The sequence below is a fragment of the Falco punctatus genome (genome assembly GCF_963210335.1).
Source record: "Falco punctatus genome assembly, chromosome: 8".
Classification (NCBI taxonomy): Eukaryota; Metazoa; Chordata; class Aves; order Falconiformes; family Falconidae; genus Falco; species Falco punctatus.
This window is the reverse complement of record NC_137588.1, coordinates 37,774,854-37,798,224: the sequence shown is the minus strand read 5'-3', so window position 1 is coordinate 37,798,224 and position 23,371 is coordinate 37,774,854. Positions and strand designations below refer to the sequence as shown.

Here is a 23,371-nt window from a genome sequence, read left to right as displayed (position 1 = left end):
ATTGGCATTAATGTGAACAGGAAGTGTTTAACAAAAACAAGAAAAAAAAATACACAAAATTTCCTTTTTTCAAGCCTCAACAATTCCTGCCATTGAAACTGTGCTGTAGGATTGTATATCCAAGTGTAACAAACAAGTAATACACCACATATTGTCAAGAAGCATTGCAGTAAAAAGGGTTAGGTTTTTAGTGTGCTTTTATTTTTTGAGTTTGGGGGGGTGTTAATCTTTTCAGCTATACCAGCCTTCATTTTTACCACAGCAAAGCGAGGCACCACTTCGGTGCCACGAGCTCTCAAGCTGAGTGGCAGCGCTGGAGTCACAGCTGTTAGGCTGTCACTAAATAACTGTAAAACAGATATTTTTAGTCCAGATGACCAGCTCGCAAACCAGTTAACAGTAAATCCAGCCACGCCACGTTTGACCTCGGCAAGGACACTAAAGCAAGCAGCTGCGGCTCCCTCAGCCCTGGGCGAGAGGCAGCTGCACTGCCCGTGACTCTCCCCATCCACCCTGAGGCGGCAGGCTGGGAAAGGGCAGGCACTTGCGAGGCACTGGGGAGCAGAGCCCTGCTTGAGGGGCTGGGCCTGCCCAGCTCAGCAGGGGGTTTAGCCGCAGTGATAGGCCGCTAACAGGGGTGTTAGTGAGTGCTCTGAGCCAGGCACAAGCCCTTGCCTGGACTTAACAACGGGCCCCTTCACAGCGTGAGCAGAGCTGGGGAGTTCGGGCCAGTGCTGTGCTCTGTGTGTTGGCTGCTGGAGGGGTGCATAGAGCAGGGGCTCTGTCCTGCTTAATGAAGTACATCATGCAGAGAATGGGGAAATGCGGGTAACAAGTGCTTGGGCTGCCAGGGCCTGTTTAAAGGTGGGGAGGGGGGCCAGCAAAGTGGCGGTCACAGCTGTTAAGTCCCCTCGGCATCACCCCGGCCCGCTCTCACCTGATGAGGGGTGGGAGCATCCCGCAGCTGAGGCGCTGCCGCCTGGATCACCTGGGTGCCTGGGGCTGCCTCAATCTTTGCACTGCCACAAGGGCCGGCAGAAACTGACTGGAAATTCACCATTGTTGCACCCTATGCACTTGGACTTTGAGGTCTTTCTGAAAGAAAAGGTATGATGAAAAAGTACAGAAAACTTTTTAGAGACCATATGCTGTCACTTAAGGAGTTGGGACCGTGTGGGAGAGGGCAGCGCTCAGGTAATGTCACTGGGCGTTGGGTAATCTTGAGGGAAAACGTGTTGCTCTGGGACTTGTTTTACATCTTCTCAAAGTGGGAAACCTCCGAGTTCTGTGTAATGAACAGCGTTGGCTCATTTTGGTTCTGGATGGAGCCCTACCGCTGTCAGCCTCATGAGCCCTTGGTACGTTCAGGGGTAGTGTTGCCCTTTGCCTGTCTATTGCTCGCTGTGTCTATACTCTGCACATGTACTTAGCCGTGGAGAATAACTCTTGTAGAGTTCTTGCTTACATGTTTTGCAAAGTCAAGGGGACAGTGGAACAAATGGAAATTAAATGCCTTTTTTTGCTTATTTTTAATAAGAGTGAAACTTTGTTTTTTTGGTGAAAAACAAGATAATTTAGAGCACTAGAGATGATACCAGAAGCTGTTCTTGATTTGAGTGATGCTGCTATTTAGGGTTTAAATTAAGTAGGGTTTTGTTAAATAGTGATTTTTTCCTGGGCCAGCTGTGGTTAATATATGAAAGCTTGTGGCTTAATACAGAATGAAGTTTTAGGACCAGTCTTTGTCTTTTCTAGGGTGTCTTCAGCAAAGACTAATTCTGACAGATGCAGCAAATACAATTCAGCTTCAAGGAAGTAATCTAGTTTAGCTATATGGGCTATATATTATCCATTGTTTATGTTCTAACATTATCCATTAGTATAAATGTAAAATACTAATGTCTTATCTTCTCTGTCTCAACAGATCTTGATAATGTAGAAGGCATAGCAGTGGACTGGATTGGAAATAATCTTTATTGGACAAACGATGGCCACAGGAAAACAATTGCTGTAGCCAGACTGGAAAAAGCTGCTCAAAGTAGAAAAACTTTGTTGGAGGGTGATATGTCACACCCTAGAGGAATTGTTGTTGATCCTGTCAATGGGTATGGAGTAGATTAATTTATGCGGTTTAATGATTGTCTTCATAGTATAAATATGGGGTTGAGTTTTGCTTAGGATGGGGTTTTTAGACTCCTGTAGTAGTCTGTAATTCTACAGTAGTCTGTAATATCTGTAATTTCTGTCCAGCATTCTTGCCGGAAGCCCTTGTGTATGCCCAGACATACTGTCCAGTTAATCTGAATGTGATTCATCTTTTTCTCAAACGAATTGTCAGACCTGTGTGTGTTTTTAATACTAAGTGAACTTTATGATGCTGTCCTTTATTCTTTTTAAGTCTCAATTTCTGAAGGTAGTTATAACCATATTCTTGTACACATTGGTTTAGAAAACTAAATGAGACAGGTACTTTTCATTACTTACTAGCATAATTAATTATGATAGCCTGCATAATAAAAAGAACATTGTATTAGTGTGGTGTAATGATGGTTTACCTAAAAATTCACCGTTACATTTATTCAGGGAATTGTCACTGGAGAATGATGTAGGCAGGTAATTCTAGTGTGGCTGGATTGATTACCGTTTTCCTAGTACTGGAATGTATGTACGCTATCAGGTTTTCACTTTTGGTTTCTCCTTTGAGGAATGGAAGTGACTGTGGAAAGGCTACAATTAATAAAGGTCAGGTAGTAAGGTTGTAAAATCAGACCAGAAACCGTAGCCATACCTACAATTACTTTGTTAAATTTTCCAGCTCGGTAAATGCATGGCACAGGAAATAGTGTATAAAGATGTATTGTCTGAGAAGGGCTATTATATAAAACACTTTTCTAATAAAATAACGTGCCTTTCATGATTATGTTTCTCATGGAAGCTTTTCCTGAGGGATAGCATTTATTATGGGATTTCAATTACATTTAGAAAATATTAGTCTTGATTTAGCCAATGTAGAAGCATTACCTGCGTATTCAGATACAATTAAAGCGCATCAATGTAAATGTTTGGTACTGTAAGCATGTTTTGGCTTTTGATATGATAACTAGAATAAGTACAGACAAAAAGTTAATGGAGAAAAGCTCAGTAATTGCTGTTGAGCAGTCATGTAAATATTTGTAAAACATATTTTGTCTTCCAATAGAATACATACCACACTGACCTGCATCTCTGCCCAAGCTTTAGGGCGCATGCCGGTTTTTTAGTTCTGTGATTAAACTTGGTGTTGTTTGAGTCAAACATACAATGAAGTTCGTAAGCCTCATGGATCAAAAATTGGTTGATGTTCTTAGCACGTATTTACAAAGATATTAAAAGAAAATGAAACAACCTTCTGGTTGGTGACTTGGAAGAAACAGGAAAAAAAACCAAAAAAGGTGAATTTGCATAATCTGTAAACCTGTGTAATGATGGTACAATTTTTTCTTTGTCTTTTCAAATTTCTTAGATGAAAAGCAAATTGATCAGATTATGCTTGTGCATAAAAGTGTATTTGAATAAGATTTTGGACAGCTAAAGTTGGAATCATTTACACAGATTTCACAAAAAAACTGTTTTTCACTTCATATTTTCATTCCTTTGTAAATTCAGATTTTAAATGCTGGGACTTTATTCTTCAAGGTATAGACAGATTAAGTGGGTTAGGATCAAACAATGTATTTCAGAAGCACAATTCTGGTGAAATTAAAGATGAGGCAGGTAAACAATAATTATATCGTGACAATTTTAACAAGTATGATCCATTTAAGAAGTGTGATGTTTTTCCTTTAGTTAATGCTTAACAATTGAAATTCTAGATCTGACTTCAAAAGTAGATGTCTACTATTGAGTGAATGTTTTCAGCATATTGATGTTACTGTGGGAAATGTGATGTGAAATGCTGTTTAGACACCATAGGTTACATACAGGTTTCTATGTGTTTCTTCCCGTGAACCTGATTTTCCTTTGGGAGTGGGGAGGTGGGGGCGGGCTGGGGGAAAGAGTACGGTGTTTCTTAGAATATTTGCTACCCTCTGTTCTGTATATGTTCAAGTTGTGTATTTTGATTTGTTTAAATCAGTCTTCACCAGCAAATTCTGTAACAAAATGTGATAATCAGATTAATTCAATAAGGGGTGGGGTGGGTGTGTGGAGAAATATAGGGGTGTTTTCTGTAATGTCCAGTAGAGATTGGCCCAAGGAACTCATCTGAACTAAAACTTAGATTACTTACTACAAGGCTTGTTTAAATTTTCCAAAGTAGCAAAGGTAACTACTTTTTATACTTGTTTTGCCTATCTGCATTGCTGCACTATAAGCCATGAAATTATGCTTAAATTGCCTACTAGCTATTTTTCAAATAATGTTTATAGCTGATCTTTCTAAACGTTTTTGTGAGGGACAGAGTGCTCATAATAGTTCTTTTGAGTAATTTAGTTGCTTTCATGTGGGATCTGAAGTTCAGAGAATGCCAAGGTTATCCTGTAGCTAATAAAACAGAATGCAATTAATTCATGAATTGCAGCCGGTTTTGATTGTATAAAGCATAATAAAAAGCAGATTTGCATCATAAAGGCAAATTAGACTTGGCAAAACAAACAAAAAAACCCCAAACAAACCACCAAACAAAGATGAAAAAAAAAAAAAAAAAACAAAAAAACCCAACCCAACACCACAGTAAAAGTTTGAACTTTAGACAAAGTCAATAAAATTGCTGGTTTAAAAAAAAACAATCATAATTACGGTATGATTAAATAATTTTTTAATTCTTTCACTTCCCATTAGTTAACCCATTTGGTATTTATGTAATTTATTACAATATGAGCAAAACAACAGAAGTGTCATTTCAGCAGCATCCAGTACACAGGAAAAGTAAATATAGTTGTAGAAATTAAATAGCAGTGGTAAGAAATATGCAAAAGTAAAAATCACTCTGTCTTGTGGTTATACTGTTGTGAACTGCTGCTACAAGTCTACAATATAATTCACATGATTAAAGTGGTATCTGAATGTTCATTTTTATAATTTCATAGCTGGATGTATTGGACAGACTGGGAAGAAGATGAAATAGATGACAGTGTGGGAAGAATTGAGAAGGCATGGATGGATGGCTACAGTCGGCAGATTTTTGTAACATCAAAGATGCTATGGCCAAATGGGTTAACTCTGGACTATCATGCCAATGTACTATACTGGTGTGATGCCTATTATGATCACATTGAAAGAATATTTTTGAATGGAACCGACAGAAAGGTAAAAGAAAAATACTGCTGTTTTGCCAGAGGCATGCTCATTCTCTGGATTTTATTGTGTTATGTTAAAAATACTTTTCAAGCTTTTTCAAGTCTGCGTAACCCTTCAGCATGTCCAGTGTCATCTGTACTGAAACAAGCGATGTTGGCAGTCTCCTGTAGGAGCCTATAATACAGCTTAAAATTTTCATCTTTAGAAACTGACACAAAAGTTTATTATTTTTTTAAAATTGTTTTTTAATCTTTTTTTTTTTTTTCTCATGTCACAATGAGTTATATTTTGATTGGGCCATGAAGCTGCAAAGCGTTTTTCAGTAGGAAAAAAACCTTCTTTTGGCTCTGCCAGAGAAAGGCTTTTGTTTAACCTCACTGGATAAGCTGCTTTTTATGAATCTCAATGCCCTGTTGAGAATTTGTTGTGGTATACAGAGGGGAAGTGCTCAGTAAGTGCAGTCAAAGATGGGGAGAGATTGTTTTAATTGTTACTAATTGCTATACTAGCTAGATGCTATACTAGATGCAAGTCTTTCTAGAAATTCTGTTTGTGGATGTAACAAGCACAGAACTGACATCTGGAAAATGGTTAAACTTTAGACTCGAGCCTGATAGTTTGGGGAAGCTTTCCCCATGTGCTTTGTAAAATTAGTACCCTGACAACTGAAACCAGTGTTAATTGAGAATGGCAGGCATTAATTCTGTGGGAGGACTTTGTCACAAAATGTACATGTCTTGTGACTTCTCATTTATGCTTCACTCATGATTCCTCTGTATAATGGCATTGACAGGACCAAGACACAGATCTCTAGTGCTGAAAGTAGTAATTGTAGATACAGTCCTGTGTGGAACTAATCCTGTGCAAGCTCATATAGCTTTAATACTGCTTTTAAAATCCTTTATATTGAGTGATCTGTTGTTAAGCCTGTGCTAATGCCATAGTGTTGCTGTTTGGCATAAAGGCAAGGTTAGGATTTGCATCTAGTGCTTCTACTTTTGCTCAAAATCCATTATGGTCCTGTGATGGAGCAGTGAGAGGACTAAGAGCATTGTCAGACTTTTTTTTTTTTTTTTTTTTTTTTTTTAACTGGAGATCCTTGTCTACTAGCAATGTTAGACTTCTGGAAGAGTTCTGGACAGAACAGGTCTGGGAAGGTTAAATGAAGCTGCCGTGGATTGCACATGGGTTACTGGCGAGAACTTGTTTTGCTGCTCTTGCCTCCTGCTATAATAATAAGCAGCACCTGTCTTTACAGGTTATATTTTGAAGTGTGACACAGAATATTTTGGGGTTTTTTTTAAAAAGTGTTTTTTTCTAATCCTGTGATTTAAATAAAATGCGTAACTACTTGAAAAAAATATATGTAGCCAAAAATAACCAGATTCATAGAATGGTTTGGGTTGGAAGGAATCTTAAAATTCATCTAGTTGCAACTCCCTTCTGTGGTCAGGGACACCTTCCACTAGACCAGGTTACTCCCAGCCCCATCCAGCCTGGCCTTGAACACTTCCGAGGATGGGGCATCCACAGCTTCTCTGGGCAGCCTGTGCCACTGCTTCATCACCCTCACAGTAAATGCATGAAGATACTTGGTTTTGATGCTTAATCATTTGTTCTTCATTATAGGATATTTTGGTCAAAATGTAACTGAGTCAATAGCGTCATTAAATTCTATCAGTATAGTGAAGATTTTAGGGTGTCCTGAAGTCCTACAAGAATTCCACCAGTAGCTGGTGGATAGCTGACTGATGGATTAATTTTGATCAAAAGCAGTTAACTGAGATGAGGTATTTTGGACCGAAAGAATTCCGAAACCAAAGAGAGAATTTGAAGAGCAAAGGGGGACGATTGTTGTCACTCCAAAGTAGTTGTATTTTAGTTGGCTTTATCTCCTTGTTCTCTTGGGTTTGTGTCTCTGAATAGAGGGTAGGACACCTGATGAACTGTGTCCTTTCTGGAGGTGAGCTAGAAATAAGCTGTTGGACATTAGTTCAAGCCAGGACCCCAGCCAGCAGAGGAAGACTGGAACTCAGTCATGCCAAATGGCAGGTGCAATGATGAGGTATAAAGGCAGGGCTCCCAAAAGTAGATCATTTACTGTTCTGCAGTTTTCTGTGTCTTTTTAAAGTAAATCATTCTGATTACAGTAATTTACTTGGTGGTAAGTTTAGAGTCTGAAGTTTTGTTTTTGTTCTATAGGAATTAAAAATATTTTTAAACTGCTCGTAATCAGACAGCTCTTGTGTTGTGGTAGTTGCAGTTCTTGTGAAGGATTCCTGAGACTTGAGTTACAGTTAATGACATTGTTTTAGAACATTTCTATGGCCGATAAAATAAAGACAAGATTTGGGGTGTAATTTGTATTTTTATGTATGAGTTAATAATCCAGAAGCAGAAGGTACATGGAAGAAAGTTTGTCTTATTTTGGGTATGAACTCTGGCAATTTTTTCATTGTTTACGTTCCCCCCCCAGTTATCACGACCCAAACTAGAGATGGAGTTCACAGAAATAAATAAGCAATTTCTGTACTTCACCTTTCAACAACAAAAAAACCCAAAACAACTTGTACAAACTTCTTTGCTTTAAAAGAAGCAGATATCCTATATATTTCACAGATACTGAGTTGTATGAAGAACCATGCTTCCTTGCTAGGGAAGACTGTAGATATTAACTGAATATAATGATTGCATGGTTACCTGTATTCCTCTGTTATCTGACAGGGGACAGTTAATGTATATTAAGTTTTGAAGTTAGATATTGATGCTGGTGCATAGAACAGCTTTGCAGTTTTTATGTGATTTTATTCCATTAAGTTGTTATGCTTGGGCACAGTACTTCAGTTTTCTGATTTCCTATCTATGTTCTCAGCAGAGTATGCTATGAAAAAATAATAATTATTTTAACCTTGCTAATGCTCACCTACCACTAATTAATTGCAGGTAGTCTACAATGGAAGAGATTTGAACCATCCTTTTGGATTATCACATCATGGAAATTATGTTTACTGGACAGATTATATGAATGGGTCAATTTTCCAGTTGGACCTGGTTACAAGGAATGTGACACTTTTAAGAAGTGAGAGACCACCTTTGTTTGGGCTCCAAATTTATGATCCACGTAAACAGCAAGGTATTTATAATATACGATTTCTCCCAAGGTCTGCTATAAAAGGATTTTTTTTCTCTTACCGTCTTCTAGTATTGTGACATGACTAGGTGGACAATAACAGAAAAAAGAATGTGACTTGTGGCATGTTTCCAATGTTTCAGTCTATTGATGTTGAAATTGATCATCTCATACTTACTAAAAAGTGAAACATAATATTATACTTGTCTGAATTTCTTCTGTGTATCTTGTGTACCAAAGACATTGTGAAAGTATAGAATGGAACAGATAACATATACGTGTTTTTTCATAGACATAGAATAAAATACTGTATTTACCTTTTGTTAAATAAGATCATAGATCCTGTCTGTCTTGTCCTTTTTGTATTTTTCTCCCCATCTTGGTCTACATCAATTCCATATTATTTAATCTCCTGAAAGTATGTGGTACTGTTATACAGAAGAAATCTTTGAAATCCATTTACTGTAGACAGTGATCAGATGAGTTGTTGAATATTTGCTGTCTGTAATAAAAACAAATTTCAGATTAATGTCTGGTTAATGCCTGCTGCCAAACATAAAACAGAGCATCAGAATTAGTATAAATAAAGTACTGTTTAAAAGATGACTGTATTAACTACTGATGTCTATATCTCTATATATCATCATTTTTGACATATAGAATGGTTCCAGTTCAACAGTTCCTATAGACATTCAGAGACACTTAAGATGTTGGCAGTCCTGCTACATTTGATTATGTACATAAAAGAGAAAAGTAATAAAATATAAATACCACCATTTATCTGAATGCTACTTAGTATACAATGTTAAAATAGTGATTTTTTTTTAATTACTTATTTTCATTTTGAAGTTTACAGGACCTATTTAGAGTGCTTTGTCCCTGTGCATAAAGCCCAAATTTATTTTCACATATCATCACCTTCAGATCTGGATGTGGGTACAGTGCCTTGTTCATGTCTATTCTTAGCACTTGGACGATCTGTCTCTGTTGTTTTTAGTTAATGAATGGTTTAGACACAACTGATAAAACTAGTACAGAGTGGATAGAATCAAAACATTAGGAAAAATATTTAGCGCTTATAGATGCAGAGACAACATTTAACCTTTGTATTTCCTATTGTCATATATCTACATGCTGAGTGTGTGTATATATATTTCAGGTGTGTATACAAAAATGACACAAATATATGTGAAATTACAATGTAGTGATTATTTTCCTTATATATATTGGCTAAATATTTTGCATAGGCTTATTTCAGAGGTTTGAGTAATAAATATTAATTTATTTTTAAATTTTTTTGTTCTGTCTACTCTTACCTTTTTTTTTTCCATTCAGCACAAAAACAACTGGTGATTTACAAAGGGAAGAAACAGTTTAGTTCTCAAAATTATGCAAAAGTATAAAACTCAAAGTGCATATGTACACCAGCAAAATACTTGGCATCTAATATCTGCATGTATGGGGTTTAATTTTATATTTCATTTTAATATTTACTGTATGTGAAGACTTATATATGTAGTTAATACTGTTTGGAGAAGACAAAGACTTTTTCTCTATCTAAAAGTATATCTTCTAGTTTGTAAAAATACTACTTTTCTTACAATGTCTTACTTAACCGTCTGAGGCCCTACTGAAAAGCTTAGTGATTTTCTTTACAACCGGTTAATATGAAGTCTTCCTTTGCTGCTGAATAATATTTTTATAAGTCCAGCTAGGCTTTCTTAGGGAAAGTCACTGAGATTAGTACTTCATTATGGAGTGCTGAGGTTCAGACAGCCAACTTGTTATTGGTTTTATGAGCATGGAGGCAATGCTAAAGGTTTCTCCTTTCTGATGTTGTAACATCTAGATTTTCTGTACCTAAAGCAAACTGTAGTATGTGTAGTACTGTTCTATGTCAAGGTCATTGTAGCAGTGCATCTCGTATCACAGATGCTTTTCAGGGACTCTCTCTTGCTTCCAAAATCATGTAAAAAAATGGTGTGTTTGGGGTGGTTGTCTGTTGTTGTTGGGTTTGGGTGTTTTGGGGGGTTTTCTAAGGTAAAATCTCCCAGTAAATCTACCCTTAAGTTGGCCATATTTCAGGAGACTTTGAACTGTGTCTGCTAAGGGAGGAGGTGGTGATTGCTTTAAATAGTTGGTACTTCTGCTGCTTTATCAGGTACTCAGAAAGTTTCTTTGTTTTTAGACATAAGGGAAATTTTAAAAAGAATGCAGTTGCTATTAGCTTCCAAATAAGCTGACAACAGAGGTAAAAGACTGAAGCATTACCTTCTTAGAGATTTTTAGCTGAATGAGCTTAAATGTTGAGATGGAGTATTTGGCTTATTAATGTATTCTTTTTTTGAAATTGCAATTGGAATTTTGTAAGCTAACTGCCTCCTTTAGGATCTTCCCCTTTAGGATCTTCCCTTTTTGTCATGCTTAGTGAGGCTGATCTTGCATTGTTCCCAAAGGAGCATAAGCGTTTATTTTACATAAAGTGAAGTGTGGTTTTTCTTTTTGTTATTTTTATGTTTCTTCTAAAAGATCAAAATCAAGACTGAATCATATGTTACAGAGAAGACCATAGTAGTTAATTTTATAGTATATTCTATAGCTTATGTGGATGTATTTGGAAACATGTGGCTCTGGATATTTTGAGGTTACTGTTTTGATGATGCTGTTACTGTAACTGTCTACACAAACAGAAATCACGTCAATTAATTTTGGCATAGTTGAACTGAGACTGGCATTTCTGTTAGGAGTTCTTTACAGGATAGTTGGCTGTGCCTATCCAGTGTTGCTTTGTGCTATGGGTAGCGACATCAAGCTTTGTTTCGGTATGTCCTTAAGAGATGTGTTTCACTGTCTTTCTATCTCATGAGGCACGATCTTCTTGTAGAGGAACTTGTTTTTTCTTGCTTTCAGAGACTAGAATTCATCTTATTTTCTGAGGCTTAGTCTTTGGGTCTCTGTGTGTCAGGAATACTTTAAAAAATGGGAAGATGGCAGGAAGCATAGTAATCATAGGAGCTGGAATTACAGTCAGTGTATGAACCTGCCAAGGCCTGCTGGTATTTCCACTGCTATGAGAGAGGGGGTTGCTATTCATATGTAAGTAATTCTTGTGCAAGTCCATTTACAGCAGTTAAAATAACCTCTTTTGAAATCAGCTGGTATTTTAAATTTTCAGGTTGCAAAGAATTGCTGCTTGAGCCCCAGACTGCTACTCTTTCTGTCAGTAGTAGTACTTCAGGTTAGATTTATGGGAAGGTACAAACATACATTAATATTCATGAAAACCTAGAAGTACAGTGATTGCTAAGCAGCAATTAATGCTTCATTGTATCTTTTAAATTAGAAGATTAAATAAATGGATATGGTTGTCAATTTTTTTCTGAGAATGGTGACTGAGATGCAAGTTATGTTTTAGTTCTGGCCTAATTTTTTAGCAACTTAAAATGGATCCAGCCTAATTGAATCATATGCAAATGGCAGGGCAGCAGCTGTTTTAAAAGCTGGCAAAATATGAAAGATATGATGATAGCTTTGCAAGTAACTTTACAATTTTGGGAATATTTTAAGTGCACCCATATAAATATATATTTCAAAGAGCAGTCAAGGAAATTTAATTTCATTAATACTTGGTAGCTAAATAGGTTCTGTAGCTTACTCAATAAAGAGACTTAACCTGTCTGTTGTACGGCATTTCAGGAGACATTTTATCCTGGGAGTCTCTACAGGAAGACTGATGGGACTGAAGGTCTCATTGCACCTTCAAGGTGAAGTCTTCCTTAAAGCTCATTTTGTAGACTTTTTTGTCTAGTATCTTGTTGCTTTAACTTTTGGTACTTGTATTTTGCTTGTCATCATCCTCTCTTTTATCACTTACTTAGCAAGTAACCTACTGTGCTGTAGTTTGTCATCCTAATTATGTGGTTAAGTAGGAACTTTTAATCTTCAAGGTGGAGCAGCTGACTTTGATCTGGTGTTTTAATTTTGATTTTATTTATTTTAAGCTTGCATTGGACTTCAGAATCATTGTGTGTTTTCAAAGTATTTTCTATAATAGCTTTAAATATTCTTTTACTCTATAGCATTCTTTTTTAGTGATCTGACAAACTCATGTATATTCTTTAATTAAATCACTGCAAATTTCATTGACTTGTGCTGTATAATTCTGGATTTACTTTTGAGGATTATATTTTTGTTTGTTTTGGTAGCTTCTGATATCTTCTTAAATCATTGTGTTAGACATTCTTTGATTTGTGTAATGGATGGACTTGTCGAGTTTCAAGGCTACTTTTTCTGAGGTGTTGTACCTGAGGTTTTCCAAGATTGAGATGCAAATATATCCCTTAATTTTTTGATGTTTTGTTAATAATATATTTGCATTTTGGTGAGCATAGCCATAATAAAGTAGTCCATTTTTTTACAATGTTTTAGATCATAGTCTAAAACATGAAATCAAGATCCAATTAAGTCTTTAAAGTGCCTAATCTTAAATTGGAGGTACTATATCTATAAATTGTGATCCATCTCTCACTTCATAATACTTAAGAGTTTTCCTTATTTAAACAACTGTGTTCTTGCCATCTCCCTCACACCTTCCCCAATACAAGTACCACTAGTGGCTTGGCATAGCATTATGTATTAATTATTTTACACAAATTTATCTGGAATTTCATTGGGGTTTTAATGGACTGTAGACACATTTACTTCTAAGAAATTATTTATGGTGGGTCAGAAGAAAGCCTAGGAATAGATTATTGTGAAATGCTCAAGGTCTGTATTGTAAGACATGTGGTGAGGGGCATCTTAATGTTTGACAGATTTCAAAATTTTAGATAACTTGAAAATGTTTCCCTGCATGTGCAGATATGGCACTGACAGGACAGTTTAATATGTGTGTTTGCAGCTACCTCTATGAGGAATGAATATTATATTTTCTGTCAAGTAGTAGTGCTTTGAGGAGAGGGAATTTTGCGGAGTCTGTTTTAATCAGGAAGTTGATGAATGTTTTGTACACCTAAAAAGAAGGACCAGAGGAGGGAAGACCTGTTTTTTACTAGGATGGTAAGATGGAAAAAGGGAGTTCTAATTCAAAGTTTTGGCAGACATGAAATTTTACAGCTTGCCTTATCATAGTTATCACCAACACCTGGAATTAACAAAACTTTGATCATGAAAAGTTGAATGTCTTCAGCAGTGAATATCTAAGCAATTAGGCCATGACCAAGCATGCAATTTTCTGTTACAGAAATCATAACACTTATTTCAGGGGGCTTTGGTTTTAAGTCTGCTTGCCTGAAGAATGAGGTATAGTAAGGGTGCAGCAGTCCTTGATCAATGATTAAAACACCTGGCAGCTGTCAGTATCTTCATATGAATAGCATACAGCTTTTGGGAAGAAATGATAACACAGAAAAAGAAGACAGAGAAATAGCAGGTGTATTCAGAAAAGAGCAGTGGAATATCCACCTTGTATTCTGTCAGCCATAGATTTCATTGTATTTTTATTTCCTTTTTTTTTCTTCTTTCTCTCAGTCTGCATTTGCAGTCACATTGTTTTAACATGTGCAGATGCCAATATACTTCATTAAATTCATTTACTGAAAATAATTGTAAATAATCTTTATGTGCTTACATTCTAAAAAAACCACAACCTTCTAGTTCCAGCAAGGCTGTTAGTTTTAAAGTTGGTTTTCTTGTTTTGTTCTTATTTTATTTTCACAGGTGATAATGCATGTCGTGTTAATAATGGAGGCTGCAGCACTCTTTGTTTAGCAATTCCTGGAGGCAGAGTTTGTGCCTGTGCTGATAATCAGCTTTTGGAGGAAAACAGTACAACCTGCATGAGTAAGATCTTTTTGAAGACTATCTAAGTTGGTAATACTGTTAACGAATAAAGTAATATCTGAAAATAAAACAAGAAAGTGTGTCTAATTGAAAACAGTTTATTAAATATTTTTTTTCAAAGAATACAAAATTTTAAAGACACAATATTTGAGGGTAAAATGCATTGGAAAATATTTCAGAATATCTGATATGATAAAACTCAAATATTTCAGAATGTTAAAGTATATTAGAAATTAATCTATAGAATTATTCTATTAGATCTATATAAACTGGTTTCAAATTATTATATGGACTAAGTATTTTAAATTTAGATGTGACATAGAAAATATTCATGCTGAAACTGTTCATAAAACATACCAAGCTGATATATTTGTATAAAATAGATCCTGAAACAGACTACTTAAACTTCACTTTCTTTTTTTGCATCTTCCTTGGATGTCTTCATTGAAATTCAGATTTTTAAAAATTGTGTTGTTAATGAAGAGTGGGGTTTTCGATAAAAATAATTTATCAAATATTGCAGGTAATTTTAATAAAGGTTAGACCTGATATTTGGAACTTACTCAAAATTCTTTTTTTATTTTTTTTTTAAATCTTATTGATCTATTTCTTGAAATGTAGTGTGTAAAACTTTACACAGGTCTCCAGCAATAAGCCTAGTAGGGATGAGTAAATCATAAGGATTATTTCATAACATGATGAACATTACTGAGCTTGCAATTACCTTGCAATTGACCCAAATGCATGGCTAGCAGAGCCATCACTTTTGCTATTTTTCTTTTTAGCAGAAAATACTGGAAGGTGGGCTTCTCACTGGTAAGATGGAATATAAGCATTAGGAGGAGGGATTAGCCACTTTCAGATCTCAATGAAGCAGGTTTCCTGCTTTTTCCCAAACACACTTCATTGCCAAGCTCTTTCCAAGGAATTTGGTGTTCCTCATAGGGTCATGGAGTGATGTGTGGAATTTACATATTAAGCATTCTAAACCAGATGTTGAGAAATGTATCTGTCTGGATTTATCAATAAGCCTGTAGCTTGCTACTTAATTCTACTGCAGCAGAATTTTATCCTTTCTTCTTTGCTAAGTCTGTACCAGTGCATAATGCAGGTGTTTGACTTGTTGCTTGGATACAAGAATCAGTTTTTCACTAATCATTTTCTAGCCCTTTACTGTGCACCAGAATTTGGTCTGTGTCTGTAAGAATATTTTCTTTTCACTGCTGATGAGGCATTGCAATATTCTTAACTGATATTTTTACACTATCATCTAAGCACCAATTTAAAAAATGGTTTGAGTGCCATTCTGTTCTGAGTTCTTCCATTTATTAAAAATATATTATCTCAACCATACACTCAGATATGCATGCTGCTACAGGCTTCAGGTGGAATTACCTCAAATATGCAAAGTTTATTAAAATGTTTTGAAAAGTGATAAGAGGAATGTATATTTATGTAGAGATATTTGTATTTGATTCTGTATGTATATCAAGCTGATTAAATAGGTGTGCTTCTTGGATATTTTTTCCTAGTTAAACATGGAGAAGTGCTACCACAGTTGTGCAAAGCTGAACAGTTTCAGTGTAACAATAAGCGCTGTATCCAGGATCGCTGGCGCTGTGATGGGGATGATGACTGTCTGGATGGCAGTGATGAGCATTCTGAAATTTGCTGTATGTATGCTTTTATATTTTAACTCACAATTCATACTTCATTTTAAAAATTGGAAAAAGAGTAACGTCAGCCTGAAAACTTTGAAACAAAAGTGCTAATCCATAAATCATTCATGTAAACCTTTCATTTTCTGTGTTTCCTGCATGTAGTAATAGTGGTTCTTTCAAATGACATTGATACAGTAGAAACGTAGCCATCTTTTGGTTTTGACATTGTCATTTCTGATTCCGTTAAGTATTAGAGTTCTTTGCTTTGTTTCCAGCTATTGCACTTCTTTGCATGGGTCACAGGATAACTGGGGGGGGCTCAAAATATCTGTAGTCCAACCTTCACAGACCAGAGCTTGCCTCACCTCAACCTCTAGGAAAGTGATAGAGCAATTAGTCCTGGAAACCATTTTAAAAGACATGAAAGAAAGACAGTGATTGGAAGGAGTCAGCATTGGTTTATGAAGGGGAAGTCATGCTCAGCCAACCTCATAGCCTTCTGCAGTGATGTGATTAGCTTGATGGATGAAGGAAAAACAGCGGATATTGTTTACCTCAACTGTAGTAAGGCCATAACATCATCATAAACAGGCTGAAAAAGGATGGGTTAGGTATGTGAACAGTGAGATGGATTGGAAACTGAATGACCAGGCCTTGGGTCTTGTGATCAGTGGCAAAATATCCAGCTGGAGTTAAGTTACCAGTAGTTGATGCCGGAGGCAATAACCTCTTCATTAATGACAGGTGCAGTGGGTACTCTGCAAGTTTGCAGATGATTCAAAGCTGAGAATAGTGGCTCATTCAACAGATGACTGTGCTGCCATTCAGAGAAACCTTGACAGGCTGGAGAATTGGACGGAGAGGTATATGGTGAAAATCAGGGTAATAAGGAGAAATGCATCCAGGGAGGAATAACTACAGTATATGGCTGGGGACGATTTGGCTAGCAAGCAGCTTTGCAGACAAGGACCTTGGGGTCCTGGTGGGCAACAAGATGACCATTAGCAGCAATACATCTCGTGACAAAGAGAAGACCAGGAGCATCCTGGCCTGCTTTAGGAAGAGCATCACCATCAGGTTGAGAGAAGTGATCCTTCCCCTCTACTCAGCCCCCATGTGGTCACATCTGGAGGGCTGTGTCTAGTTCTGACCTCCCCAGTATGAGATAGGGCCTTACTGGAGCAAGACCTGGAAAAGACCGCTGAGATGATTAAAGGAGCTGGCACATCTGTCCCAGAGAACTGGAATTGTTCAGTCTGACAGGAAGGGAAGGCTCAGGGAGGATCTTAACTGATGTTTATAAATACTTGTTGTGAGGGAATAAAGAGCAGGGAGCCAGGCTCTCCTTAGTAGTGCCCACTAGCAGGACAAGAGGTAATGGACACGAACTGAAAAGCACAAGATTTTATTTGAACTCAAGAAAACACTTTTTCTTGAGCATAGTCAAACACTGGAATAGGTCACTGAGAGAGGTAGTGGAGTTTCTGTCTATAGAGATACTCAAAACTTGTATGGACATAGGCCTGGGAAAACTTCTCTACGTGGTCCAGCTGGTATGAACAGCTCTCTTCCAACCATAAACATTTCTGTGATTCTGAATGTATTTCTAAAAAAAATACAACAAGCAAACAAACAAACAAAAAAACCCCACACCATAAAAACCCCATCAAAAACCCCAAACCAAAATCAACAACAATAAAAACATGCTTCCCTTTGAGTTTAAAATTACATGTACTTTAAAAATACAGTTTTACTAGAGCTGTATTTTTTTTGCTGTAGAGGAACTCCTGCTGTTGAAATGAAAAATAGTAGAAAACATATCAATTATGTATCTGTGTCATTCCTGGAAGATACTTAGGTACCCTGCTATAAAATTAGAGTTGCAGCAGTGAAAATTTCTTTCCTTACTCAGTTTGTTGCAATGCTTCCTATTCTGATCACTTCTGTAAACCAGATCTCCTTTACTGAAAGTACATTTTTATTTTTCCCTATCAATCATAGGAATGAAGAACTGATGCACTCTTCTACTATGCAGCATTGTTCTGTGTGTCTGAAAACTTGTATCATAGTCTCCTTTATCTCTTAGAGACAACTCTAATCTGTTCTTTTTTTTTTTTTGTCTTTTTTTTTTTTTTTTTTTTTCAGTAGATTATTGGGTTTTTTTCTAGACTTCATTGCTCCTCTCTGAATTTTGACAAGTTCTCCTAGGGGTTGGACGTATGTTCTTCTGCTGAGTCTTTTGTGAATTTCATTAGGTTGAGAGACCGAGCACTGGAACAGGCTGCCCAGAGAGGCTTGTGGGGTCTCCTTCTCTGGAGATACTCAGAACCCACCTGGACACAATCGTGTGCAGCCTGCTCCAAGAGAGCCTGCTCTAGCAGGGTGTTGGACTAGATGATCACCAGAGGTCCCTTCCAACCCCAACCATTCTGTGACTCTGTGAGAAAAATGTGTTTGTGAGGGCTGATAGTCCTGTTCATACATCCTTGGGAAAATTTAGCCTGCTTCACGTTGGCCTCATGTTGCTGATAACATACTGAGCATGTGATCCTTTGTAATAGCTAGGTCTTTTTCAAAGTGGCTGTTGTGGAGCCATTTTGGCTTTTTTTTCCTGCAGTTATGTATTTTGATAGCTCCATGTAGTAGGCATTACTAATATCAGTCCTAATTCTTTTCAAAACATTTGTCCAGTTCGGAATTGTAGTGCTGACTAACATTTTGTTGTATTACCAGGGGTTTTTACGCTTAAATACAGAGTTCAACTAGTAAAGACAGAAGAGAAATCTTTGGGCAGAGTTGACTTGATTCTCATTTGAATTAGTGTAATAGAGACCAATTAATTGATTGAAGCTTGTGATTTTCAGAGGATTTAAACAGATGTAAATGAAATCATCATCTGGTCCCAATTCTGTATGCAATATATAGTTTAGGCAGCCAGTATGATAACATTAATCTCTTTTCAGCAATTGCTATAGTAACTTCAGTAGTTTTTTTTTAGTCTGAAGTATTTGCAATTATGAGTAGAATACATACATGTTAGTAAATATACGTGATTACAAGCCTAACAATAAGGTTAATAATATTTTAAGCAATATTTTTCTACTATTAAAGTCAGATTAAAAAAAAAAGATTCTTCAGGTTTTAATTTTATTTCACGAATGATTTTTGTTCTCTAGTCACATTGCAAACCAGGTTGCAGGTGTTATGAGTTCTGGAATACCTTTCTACTCAGATTATTAATTAATCTTTGCTTCTAGTGTTCTTTCACCCTCCAAAGAAAACACTCATGAAGAGTTCATGTGCTATTGATATCACAATCCCTCTGTGTCATTTTGAATAGGAAGAATAGGTAGAAAGGTCAAAGATGAAAGCTACTGAAATGTCAAGGATAAGCCTGCAAGACATGGTTTCATTTTAAAGATTGTTTGTTTCCTGATATATGTTAAACTTTAAAAAAGAGACTATGGATGGCTGGAGTAGGTGGTAAATAGCTTGAGATTATTTTTAACCCAGCATTTGCAACTGTGTATGATTTACTGCTCTTGTGTAGATCAAGATAAGCAAGATCTTCTAATAATAGATCTTGTTATCATAAAAGAAGTGGAGCATACATACTTACTACAGCTGCAAAAGCAGACCAGTAGTATTTACATAATTTTTGTGCATTCAGTCTTCATCATCTCCGTGATATTTGGTAGCTAGCAAAAACATGTTTGTGAGATAACCTGTTTGCTCTTGAATACCAGATTTTTGTCAGTTTTACGCTGTCTTGCATATTTCACTATTTGACACCTACAATTTCATGGTAACTAAACAGCAGATCAGTATGTGGCCATTGACAGTAATGTGGATCATTTTAGAAGCGTTTTATAACCTGCTCAAATCTCTGCTTGCTGTGGTATAATATTTTGGATATGCACTTTACAACTTGCATCTCTTCCCTTTGGTGTTTTCCTCTGTTTATGTGCACTTCAGTTTGCAAACTTCATCATATTGATAAAATGGGATGGAGGACATTTTTCCTTAAGGATACATTGTAAAATGCTGCTACCTTTTATTATTTAGTAGCTAATAGAGGAGGATCTCCATATTGACACTAGTCTAGTAGGAGAATTTTTACTATGTATTGTTTAATTTCTCATCGCAGTACTGCAATGTTTTTTAATTGACTGGTTCCCTGAACAATCTTTATATCAGGGAAATTATATGTACAAGAAAACCATACTGACTGCATCACCAGGGAAAATGTTTAATGTATTTAATTTAGCTGGGTTTCTCTGATTATTTTCTTAAGAAAACAACTTTTTTTTTTTTTTTTTTTTTTCTCTCCCCAGTCAACCATAGTTGTCCTGATGATCAGTTTAAGTGCCAAAATAATCGCTGTATTCCCAAAAGGTGGCTTTGTGATGGAGCTAATGATTGTGGTAATAATGAAGATGAATCAAATAAAACCTGTGCAGGTAAAAATTTTACTTGGTTTTGCTTACAAGTTCTTTCACTCCCATTCCATCAACAGTTCAAGACTGCTCTGAACTGTTTTGCTACTAGTAATTTGATTATTGACATTTAAAATTATTTCAGATTTTTATTCCGCTAAGGCTAGAATACAAATTATATTTTACTTAATCCTTATGCTTGACTGTGCATTGCAGAGTAATTCAGCACTTAATCTATCCATATGGGTTGACTGTCAAAGCACTGCTTAGGTACAAACTTGTCCCTGCTAAATCTTTTGGCAGCTAGAATTTTTTTTGTTAACATGCTGTGATGAGTGCCATGTCACTAGTAAATTATATTTTATGCTGGCAAAAGCATAATTAGTTATTCAGTTTTCCCCTTGGTACCTTGAAATTGTTTTCATTTGTAAGTTATTAACTGCGTAGTGGACTTTTAAAGAAATACCAAGATGAAGATCGTTTACAGATTCTAGTGACATAAATCATGGAGTTCCAAATGTGTCCGTTGCTTATATAGAAGTGGTTTAGTGAGTGTTGGTAGAGTACACAAAACAGTCATTAAGTATCTGATATACAAAATATCAGGCATCAATCAGCTGATGACTATTTAAAACTGAAATGCAGTGGTAGACAGCTTACAGTGTTTATTAAAATACTCCCCAAACTCTTTTTTACTTTACTTAATTTTGTTATATATATAGTAAGTGGTTCTGATTTTTACTTGTGTGATTTGGCTAAAAGCATTTTAGCACAGATGCAGACCTGTGGTGTCCATATCACCTGTGCCATATTGTTGTGGATTGTAATACATCTTGATATGCTTTGTTATGTGACTGTTTGCTTGTAGGGTAAAAGTCTGATTTGAAGACCTTGTTTTTCATCCTTACGTTAGTTAGCTATGGGTTGAGTTTTGTATTCTTGTTTTTCCTCTTCTGCCTTCACTGGCAAACACTGTTTGTGCTTTAGAAAATACTTATTTGAAATATTTAAAACTTACATTCTTTTATTGCATTTTGGTATTTTCTATGAAGAAAGAGGAAGATGGTAATTGAGAATACCAAATGCAGAAATACTTTTGATTTTGGGGGTTTCTGATGTATCAGCAATTTTGTTTAAAAGTGTGGAATCACATATAGATGAATTCTAAAAGCTTAAATTTGGAATCCAAATCTGTGTCATTATCACTGGCATTGTAGTTCTGGCTTCACATTTTGAATAAGCAAAACTTTAAGTAATGGCAGGTTTATGTGGTTGATTTTTATTGAAGTTTTAGTGCACATCAGCTTTCAAAGTAATGTATATAGTTACACAGCATGATTTTTTTTTTATAGTGATCTTTATTTCTTCAGAAGACAGACATACATAATTTCCTTTAATGGATCAATACAGTTGCGTATTTGCAAAGACAAAGATTCTAAGATCACTGAGGCCAGGCACATCACCCCCATGCTTATTACCATTTTTCTGTGTAGACAGGAGTTTCACTAGATCACTGTTTATGTTATGAAATACAATTTGTTAATATTCCAGTTTTAAGTTAGACATTTTGATGCCTTGTGTTTTGTTTACTTCAACTCAAGTACAGTTATTTTTTCAAACATTAATGCTCTTCTACCACTAAAATCAGTTTTGTATAATTACATATAAAATTTCATATTCTCATATGTTGATGAAACCACTTAGAATTCTACATAACTGAGGTAGAACACAGTCCTGCACCTCAGTTTTGTCTGAAATCAAGGGAGGTGAATGATGTTTAGTCAGCTGAGGTAAAATGTGCAGCCAGCTAGCAGATGCCCTCCAGACTTGCAACTTCTACGTATAGACATGTACCGAGTGACCTTACAGATTTAGTCCATTTCCCTTGCATTTTTGGAGTGTTTTGTCTTGACAGCAAGAACGTGTCAGGTTGACCAGTTTTCTTGTGGGAATGGACGCTGTATTCCAACGTCATGGCTTTGTGACAGGGAGGATGACTGTGGAGATGAAACTGATGAAATGACATCCTGTGGTGAGTTTTCTTTTGGAGAAAAAAGTTAAATTATTCTATAAAAACTTAAACATGTAAGGATTTCTTTTCACATGAACTGACAGAAAATGTATGAGTATCTTTTTTGTTGTTGTATGAGCTGATAGTACTTGTTGTGAAATGGCTAATACAAACTCTTTGATGTAAATAAACCCAAAGCAAAGGCTTCCTTTTTCTGTTAATGAGTTTTAAAATACAATACCAAATATGCAGATCAATCAACACTGTTCTAATTTACAGCCCGTTATCAAATACTGTCACCTTCAAAAATTGATTTTTATCTCAACCTCATACCTGTTTACGTGGGCCCCCTCAGCATATCGTAGATGTCAGTAAAATCAGACTGTTTCAAGTCTGAACAGAAAGTTATTTTGACACTATTTTGCAGAAGAGAATTAGCATGTCTTGGTTATATTGTGAGAGACTATCAGCAGCTCTGCTGATTGCTGTTTTGCTGAGATACTGCAAAGAGAGGTGGATTCTAATCAGCTGCTTCCAAACAATTAAGGTTTTTATAAGTCAGCATGACTGCCTTCATCTGTTTGGCAGGTCACAGGTAACTGCTGTGAGACTGAGAGCAAAAGGGTCAGTGAGCTGTCTGCAAAACATTGTATCAGGGAGTTCCCTGTTTAGAATATTTGTGATAATATTTGACTTGCTAATATGAATTAATGTGTCATAATATAATAGGGTATGTATCTGAAATGACTTTTCAAGAGTTTTGAAGAAAGAATTCTGACTATTTTACTAGCATCAGCCATGTAAACATGAAGTGACAGGTTGTGCATAAAACAATTAAAATCTAAAGTGTACTTGTTAGGATACTTAGAAGTTAGACCTGTATTTTTCTCAGATGTAGCTGATATTCTAGTTTGATTCACTGTTGTAAAAATACACTGTTTCTCAATCACAATCAAACTAAAGCAATGTAGTTGATAAAACATTACTTTTTTTTTTGTCTTCTTTTTAGAAACTT

General features: G+C 36.0%; 1 protein-coding gene across 1 annotated transcript in view; it reads left to right on the top strand.

Moving 5' to 3' along the window:
* Positions 1–23,371, top strand: part of LRP1B (LDL receptor related protein 1B) — a gene marked incomplete at its 5' end in the record, with an annotated part of 587,496 nt that overhangs the window by 289,052 nt on the left and 275,073 nt on the right. Inside the window, 7 exon segments of the mRNA XM_080399306.1 lie at positions 1,925–2,105; positions 5,067–5,286; positions 8,221–8,410; positions 14,126–14,248; positions 15,781–15,921; positions 20,244–20,369; positions 22,261–22,377. Of these exon segments, the coding sequence (XP_080255432.1) occupies positions 1,925–2,105; positions 5,067–5,286; positions 8,221–8,410; positions 14,126–14,248; positions 15,781–15,921; positions 20,244–20,369; positions 22,261–22,377 (1,098 nt within the window).